Genomic DNA, 8,850 nt, shown 5'->3' with positions numbered 1-8,850 from the left:
CTAAAAATAAATAAATAAACATTAAAAAAAAAAAAGATGTCTATAGGTGAAAATGGCCTATAGCACCCTCTCAGAAAGTATGGTGTCTCTCGTTTTGAACTTATGAACTTTGGTTTGATAGGCTGATAAAGTCGGATCTGTGCCCAATGTAGCTAAATCCTCTAATAATCATGTTCAATACTTAAAAGGGCTTCTTCCCCTAGAAACTGTGAGACACAAGATCATAAGGACCTGGAAGGATCCATCACAGGACACCGGAGGAGGTCCGCCACCCTCTGCTGGGGGGTTTCATGTACCTAAAGAGGCTCCAGAGGAGGGGTGCCTGGATGGCTCGGCCAGTTGAGTGGCTGACTCTTGATATTGGTTCAGGTCATGATCCCAGGGGTGTGGGATTGAGCCCTGCATTGGGCTCTGCGTGGAGCATGGAGCCTGTTTAAGATTCTCTCTCTCCCTACACCTCCCCCCAACTTGCATGCACACTCTCTTTATTAAATAAATAAATAAGTAAATAAGTAAGTAAGTAAATAAGTAAGTAAGTAAATAAATAAAAGGTATTCCAGAGTAAAGATGCCTGTCACCACACTGGGTGGGACCCTTTTACATGTTTTAATATGGTTATCAAACTGAAAGAAAAATCCAGTTAGATTCACGCTTCTGATGTGAAGTGCACATCTCAGGCGGAAGGGGCTGAAGTTCCCACAAAGGCTTGAAACAAGTTTTCTAGAATCACTCATATTGGTACTGAGCTCAGTAGAAAAGAGCTTGTTTTTTTTTTTTTTAACGAGAAGAGCTTTTCTAGTGAAATTATTATTATTATCATAAACAGCCGTGCTGTCTTATTCACAGTAGTGATTATCCCAATTACTTTTAAGACTCACAATTTATCAGAAACATATTGTTTGGAACATTGCTACCTCTCTTGCAATGGTTTCCACAGTTGCATGTTTCTGATCAGCTCCGTGTTACAGTCCCAGGGGAGACACCACCTGGTGTCCAAGTCCAACAATTTATTATCGGCCATCTATTATTGAACAAATAGACAAGAGAACAGTAAGGCAGACTTTATTTGGGACCACGGTGGTAGATGTAGGGAACACTGCAAGAGGGTCTTGCACTGGGGAAAAGATTGGACTCAACTCCAAACACAGCAAGGAGCAGTAGAGACTTATAGCCAGGGAGCAGGGTCGGGGTGGGGGGTGGACAGTGGATGGAAAATCACTGAGAGGAAATGGCAGGGGCCAGGGGGTTCAGGTTAACTGACCTAATAGGAGTCTTACTGAAGGCAGACAGAACTGCTGGGCACGGCAATGTCCGGAACCCCGTCACATATCCAAGCTGATCAGATATCAAGAGTGGGGAAGCTTGGCTAAACTAGCCTAACAGGATGCTTGCTAAAAAGTAGCCAACGCAGCAATACACAGAAGCCAAAAAGCCGGGACCTAGTGGAGAGAGGAGTCCGGAATATCTGGAGTAGAGTTTGGTCAAGGAGAGAATTTTTGTCAATCCTCAAACCCAGAATTTGACACAAAATGTCTGGGACTAGTGGTCTTTTTTTTTTTTTTAATGTTTATTTATTTTTGGAAGAGAGAGAGAGAGAGAGAGCAGAAGCAGGGGAGGGGCAGAGAGAGGGAGACACAGAATCCAAAACGGGCTCCAGGCTCTGAGGTGTCGGCACAGAGCCCGAGGCAGGGCTTGAACTCACAAACCGTGAGACCATGACCTGAGCTGAAGTCTGACGCTTAACTGACTAAGCCACCCAGGCGCCCCGCTTTTATTTATTTTTAATGTTTATTTATTTTTCAGAGAGACAGTGCATGCATACGCACAAGCAAGCAGTGGAGGGGCAGAGAGTGAGACAGAGGATGCAGAGAGAGAGACAGAGCACAAGCAGGGGAGACGCAGAGGGAGAGGGAGACACAGAATCCAAAGCGGGCTCCAGGCTCTAAGGTGTTAACACAGAGCCCAACGCAGGGCTCAAATTCACAAACTGTGAGATCGTGACCTGAGCCGAAGTCAGACACTTAACTGACTGAGCCACCCGGGGGAACCCTAATGCTTTTACATAGTAATACTTTGACCAAGAAGCCCAATATGTTGGGACAATTACAAACACATGTAACATGGTCGCGGTGGAAATGGGGAGCTTTGGCATTGAGCTATTGGGACTAATTTAGTGCTTGAAGAAACACTCACCGCAGCGTTGTCAGAGGTGCTCAGTAACGAAGCGGCTGAGTGCTACCAAGCAGCTCTGAGATCGGCCGCTAAGTCAGTATGAGAGACCTGTCGTCATAACAGATTATTGACTCGGACTGGCTGATGTGAACAGTGGCCTCAGTGTGTGTCCTCAACCCTTAGAACAACCAGAACCATGGACAGTACACCCTGCAAACTCAACCTGTACTGTTCCAAGCTCCTAAGAAGTCTTTGCTAGTAGTTCATGGCCACGGGCATCTTGATGTTTTGCATCTGAGCAATGAAGGACCTAAATTATCATGTAAAGTGTGCATTTGCTTGTGCAATTGATGGGAACTCAGGACAAATGTATTGGCCTTACAAGGAAAACATTAGAGCGTCAGGCTCTGATGTTATGCTAGTCCTTAGACGAAGGCAAGATAAGACTTTATGAGCAACTATAAAATAATACTCCAACAGTTCACCCTGTGAAAGGGCAAACAATAAAATCAACACAGCATTTGTAAAATTAATGTATGCTGAAGGAAAATATTTGCACATTGATTATCGAGAGGGTTTGAGACACACTATCCCCCCAAATGGCACCTTGGCATATAGAATATTTGAAGCTGGAGGAATCTGAGAAATGGCTGGTTCGAGGAAGGATGTGAGAGGTGGCTTCGCTGTACCCAGAGGAAAGGGGCATCTTTATCTCTGAAGGCGAAGGGGAAAGGAAAGAAATCGGAATGAACGGGCCTTGCTCAGTTTCCCCTTCTCTCATACTTCTACTCAACTTTCCATGTTGCCATCAAACCCAGCATGAAAACACTCAGTGTAACCACCTCTTTAAGTCTTCATTTCCTGGTGAAGACTCGTTCCATGTGAAACTTAAATGTGTATGCTTTTCTTTTATTAATCTGTCTTTTGCTCCAGGGGCCCCAGCCAAAAATTTAAAAGGGTATGTTAAAAAAAAGAAATTCAGGGCACCTGGGTGGCTCAGTGGGTTAAGCGTTTGACTTCGGCTCAGGTCGTGATCCCGCGGTTCACGGGTTCGAGCCCTGCGTCAGGCTCTGTGCCGACAACTCCAAGCCTGGAGCCTGCTTCAGATTCTTTGTGTGTGTCTCTCTCTGCCCCTCCCCTGCTTGTGCTCTCTCTCTCTCTCTCAAAAATAAATAAAAACATTTAAAAAAATTAAAAATTTCAAATGAGTACTTTTTTAAGATCTTACTGGCTTTCTTCAAAGATTCAGTCGAGCAGAATGTAATCTAGAAGATAGAAAGGAGCTCCCCAGAACGGTATGAAACACAAGACTGTTCTAGGCAGAAGGGAGCAGATACAAGGAAGTTCTACCAGGCAGAAAAGCAAGTTGCTGATTGCAAGCTCACTTTCCTTTAGGGGTTTGCCAAGGGTCTATCAGGCAGATTACCTAACTAGTACTGATCAAGTAATTCCTGACCGGTTTAAGGTCTGATTTCTGGAAGAGCTGAAACTCTATGGCTTAAGTCTCAGTTTGCTGACATGGACTTAGCATAAGCAACTCCATTTCAGGCCTATTTTTTTAAAAACATTAATTTGTAATTGAGAGACACAGAGAGACAGACCATGAGTGGGGGAGGAGCAGACAGAGAGAGACACACAGAACCTGAAGCAGGTTCCAGGCCCTGAGCCTGACACAGGACTTGAACTCACAAACTGCGAGATCATGACCTGAGCCGAAGTTGGACGCTTAACCGGCTGAGCCACCCAGGCACCCCCAGGCCTGTTGTTTTTAACAAGTAAAAGGAAAAGTTATTTTTCCTCCCTTACATAAAGATTTGCTTTAAGTAAATATGCATATCGTTGGCACATATTTAAAGACTCTTCCTCCCCAAGTCCATGTTGTTCTGAATTTTCGAATTCATCCCAACGTGGTTGTGATAATTACTTTCCTTCACATTTTCCCACACATCGCTGAATATCTCAATGGCTGCAAAATGCCAAGAGAAACAGAAATGGAGATCATTAGAAATTATAGTGTTACAATAAAATAGTAACAAACGGGTAAATAAAAACAAGATTGAATTTCCTTTCCAAAAGTAATGAGATCTTTTCTCCTCCTCCCTTTTCTTAGAACATTTCAGAGAGAAAACTTGTATTTGTAAAGAATTCCTGTAGCGCCTGGCTGACTCCGTTGGATGAGCATGTGATTCTTGACCTCAGGGTTGTGGGTTCGAGCCCCACATTGGGTATAGAGATTGTTTATAAAAATAAGACTTTAAAAAAAATAATAAAGATATAAAGAATTTCTCTGTCCTTTTGATACACATGCAAATCTTATTAAAGGTTAAATAAGCCTCTTTTCAGAATTAAAAACCAGGAATATTTTTCGGCAGGGCCTGGGAGCCATCTCTTTTCAATGTCAACATCAAGGAAGACAGGGCCCCATCATCGCTGCAGGAATCTGGCTGAGGCATGTCAACTACCTGCTCATCATGGAGGTACAAGAATTTTCAATTTCCTTTCAGATAGAGGCCATTAACTAGCACGTTGGCCACCCCAATGACCAAGTGAATGCAGAGTGACCTTTGAAAGCACGTAGATGAGTAGGACTGTTGAATCTTCTCACCTGACAAGTACTTATTCCCGAGAACATGCACATAAGGTTGTATCTCCTCGGCTACAGGAACGTGGGGGGTGGGGGAGGGTAGAGCACGTGACTCTTGAATTGTGAGTTCAAGCCCCACATTGTGTATTTTTTTACCTAAACATAAAATCTTTTTTTTTTTTTTTAAAGATGGTGAATTTCTTTTCTGTCTTAATAGTTTTAGTTTTTAAATAGCAGATCATCCGGGACACAGGCCGGTCTGAGTTACTGCTCACTCAGTAATAGAACTATTCCTTTTCGACATATGTAGGGAGGGTGTTCTGGGTTGGCAGATTTTATTTTTAGAAATAAAAATACAACAGTACAAGACTCTGCCTTCCATGTTACTGTAGGGGATCATTTTACCAAATATTTTATCAAGACACAAAATGGATCCAGCTCTGTGTTTTCCTTACCGCCCACTACGCAGCCAGTTCTATTTCAGGTGTTCACCCCATTTCCAGGAGCCAATCTCCATGTTCGTTAGGGTAGGACAGGCTATGATGTAGTAATAAGTAAACCTATATATCTTCCAAGTTTCTTCCTTGCTCAGAGCATGGTTTAATGTAGATCCGAGGAGTTAGAGGGATCCCAGCTCCATGCGATCGAGGGGCTGCTTTAACAAAATACCGCAGAACGGGAAGCCCACAAACAACAAATATTTCTTTCCCACAGTTCTGGGGGTGGGGAAATTCAACATCCTGATGCCAGCAGATTTGGTGTGGTGGCTGGTCAGAGCCCACTTCCTGGTTCCTAGATGGCTGTGTCCTCACGTGGTGGGAGGGACGAGAGAGCTCTCTGGGACTCTGGTCTATGGGCACTAATCCCATTCATGAGGACTCCACCCTCATGACCCAATCACCTCCCCAGTGTCCCACCTCCTAATACCATCGTATGGTGGATTAGAATGGGTGGAGGGTGGGGTTCAGTCCACAGCCGGACTTAGGAACGCAGATTCCCTCAGGCTGTGGTGCCGCCGTCTCCAACACGCCGTCTCCAACACGGGGACTGGCCTCGGACACTGGAGGCACAAGCCAAATCACCAGATCTCCAACCCAGAAACTTGTCACCTGAGACTCTTACAGTCAGTGACCTTCAACAGGTCATAGAAGAGAAACCAGCCAGATTTCAGCATCCTGCTGGGACCTTGAGCACAGAGTCACGCGGGCTCTAGTGAATTCCAGAACAGACCTTGAAAGCCCAGGAAGCGCCCTAATTGGGTTGGGGACCCAGCGGCCTGGCCCAGGAGCCTGGAGAGACTTGTGTGGTGAGCGCTCACCTAAGCAAGGAACCTGGCATCAGAAAACCTTGAGTTCAAGTCTTGGCTCACATCTGACTGGTCATGTCCCTGGGCTTCTGTAGAAATGGATATTCTACGCGCTGTATGAGGACTTAAGGAAGCCGATGCTCGGGAGGATGCTTTGAACTACAGGGCACAAGACCTTGAACTACAGGGCACCTTACGACTTAATAGGACCCATCTTGCTTATGCAAAGCATTTCCACTTGCTTCTCTTCAAAGAGCAGAAAGAAGTAGCTCATGGCAACTCCTTCCAGCACAATTAGGTGGGAATCTAGCCAGACAAAACCTTCTTCCCTCAGGGTCTCCTCGGAGGCTTCCCCCATCAAAGTTCTAAGCCAGCCAGCCCCAAAGTCTGGGAGGTTTTATAGCTCACAGGTTCACTGCATGATGACGGTCGGGCCCTAAAGATGTTTCTGGGAAGCCTTTCTTGGCCAACACCGGGCAAAGTCCGGACCCTATCCCCACCTCTGCCCCCGTCTCCAAAAGTTAGGATCTCCCTCAGCTCTGTCTTCACCCCTCCTGTCCCCAACTCTGACTTTGGGATTTCTTGGCATCATTATTTTGCCCCCAGCTTGCTGACTGAGCCTTCTACTGTTAAGCCAAGTGTCCCAAACCAAGTCCCTCTGTCTCAGTCCCCCCAGCACTGCTTCCCAGAGCTGAACCAGAGTGGGAGGCGATCTCCTAGGAGGAGCACCTTGACTTCAGGACAGCCGACCTTAAGAAATCTCTTCTGGGGCGACTGGGTGGCTTAGTCAGTTAAGCGTCCGACTTTCGCTTAGGTCATGATCTCGCGGTTCGTGGGTTCGAGCCCCGCGTCGGGCTCTGTGCTGACTGCCAGCTCAGAGCCTGGAGCCTGTTTCAGAGTCTGTGGCTCCCTCTCTCTCTGACCCTCCCCTGCTCACGCTGTCTCTCTCTCTCTCTCTCTCTCTCTCCTAGAAATAAATAAAACATTAAAAAAAAAAAAGAAAGAAATCTCTTCTGATGGAAGTGGGGGAACACCAGCTGGGGAATTGGGAGTTCGGAGCTCCCCTACTCTGCCCGCCTGGGAGCATTAACTGGGACTTCCCTTCTCTGGGTTTGCATCTGCAAAAGGCAGGGTTTGGACACAGTGATCTCTGCTGCAACTCCGAGATGGGAAACTGAGGCTGGGAGGAGACACAGCAGGGGAATTCCCCCCCCCAGAGGTAGGCCTGGGGTTCTCCTCTCTCTGTAGCTTTTATAAAGCAAAGACTCCTCACCTATGCCTCCAACTCTCTCCTTCTGCCAGGACAGATGCCAGGTGACAGTCTGTTCCCAGGGCCATCTGAGGCTGGCGAGACCAGAAGAGCAACACTCCAAGTATTAGTGGAAGGTGGCTGTGCCCTTGACCTTTGGCCTGAGACCTCCCGCAACCCCCAAGTGGGGCCTTGGACACTCAGCTCCCAGATCTCTTGAAATTCAGTCTCCTTCTCCGCGTCCACAGGTCCCCACGGTGGAGTGTCTTGGTTCCCCTCCCCCGCCCCTGTGCCCCAAAGCCCTCTAGGGGCTGAATTCAAGTATTGGTTCAATAATTTACTGGAGGTTGACACTCAAGCACACACGTTTTATTTTTCATATAAGGCGCCCATGAATACTTTACAGCTTAATAGCCTCGAAGTCTTCCAGCAGGACTTTTGTGTCCCATGGAAAGACGCTGAGCCCTCTGGGTTCCCGCGGGGGGGCCGCACCCAGGTCTCCTGCAGACCTGGGGTCCAGAAAGAGGGCGTGTCCGTGTTCAGGATGGAATGTGTTCTTCCCTTTGCTGTCCCTTGCAGGACTTTCATAGACTCCCGAGGGCTGTCCGGTGTAGCTCAGAATGCAATTACTGGCGTTTTTCTTTGGCATCTAACCCATTGCTGGGACAGCATTCCAGAAAGAACTTGGGCTCTCTGCTCTCTCTGAGCTTGCTCAACAAAGGGCACACCCATGAGGGAAGATCTACAGGGCCCCCCATTCAAAGTGCATATGTGGACTCCCTGGGGCTGCAGAGGGTCAAGGAGGGTCAAGGGTCAAGGAGGCCACCATCATCCTCCTGGGGCAGCTCTGGGAAAAGTCATCAGAGCAGTGCCTCCGCTCGGGGGTTTCGGCCGCTGTCCACCACACCGGGACTCTTTGGTTTTGCCCAGTGGCCCCAACTTCTCTCTCTCCCCCAGCCACTCATGAGTGCTCCCTGAGCCTGAGCACCAACGCCGCCTGGCCCTTGGGCTTCTCTCCATCTATGAAAGGGCAGATCCTCTCCACCCAAGGGAGACTTCCAGAATGGTGCCTGCTCAGCTTTCCTACAATTCGGGGTCATCAGGGGAATAAGCCGGGATGGGGAGGCCAGTGGAGCCCCCCTCTGGGAGGGAAACCCCGGGGTCAAGTCGGTCTGGGAACCGAGGCAGAGTAGCAATGGTCTGCAGCCAGAGGCAGGCGCCATCGTCTAGTCACTGCCTCCAGGCGGCCTCCCCAGGGTCCTGGAGCCACCTGGCTCATCCGGCTCAGCCAGCCACCCAGACGCCGGGCATTCAGGCGGGCGGTGTGGCACACCGGGCTCTCCACACCGCCCCCAAGCCCTCCCCTCCGGCACCTCCTTCCCTCCCGCCTGGCACCTCTACCTCCCTTGGGTCTCCCGGGTCCTGTTACTGTTACTCTTCCTGCAGCAGGGGCTCTCGGTCCCCTTCCTGCACCCTCTCGTCTTCCTCCTTCTCCATGCAGCCCACGGTGGCAGCCAGCCCGGCCCCCACGCCACCGCC

At 48.4% G+C, this 8,850-nt stretch overlaps 1 protein-coding gene across 3 annotated transcripts in view; it reads right to left on the bottom strand.

Annotated features, from left to right (window-relative positions):
- Window positions 1-7,658: 7,658 nt before the first annotated feature.
- The window catches only part of RNF112 (ring finger protein 112), a 5,652-nt gene continuing 4,460 nt past the window's right edge, over window positions 7,659-8,850 (bottom strand). For all 3 annotated transcript variants that reach the window (XM_077746620.1, XM_077746621.1, XM_077746622.1), the window contains one exon: window positions 7,659-8,850. This exon is cut by the window's right edge and continues 294 nt beyond it. In XM_077746620.1, the coding sequence (XP_077602746.1) occupies window positions 8,743-8,850 (108 nt within the window). In that variant the 3' untranslated portion in view covers window positions 7,659-8,742.

This window comes from Crocuta crocuta, unplaced genomic scaffold, assembly GCF_008692635.1.
Source record: "Crocuta crocuta isolate KB4526 unplaced genomic scaffold, BGI_CrCroc_1.0 scaffold139, whole genome shotgun sequence".
Taxonomy (NCBI): Eukaryota; Metazoa; Chordata; class Mammalia; order Carnivora; family Hyaenidae; genus Crocuta; species Crocuta crocuta.
Note: the sequence above shows the minus strand (reverse complement) of the source record. Positions and strands in the feature narration are given on the sequence as shown.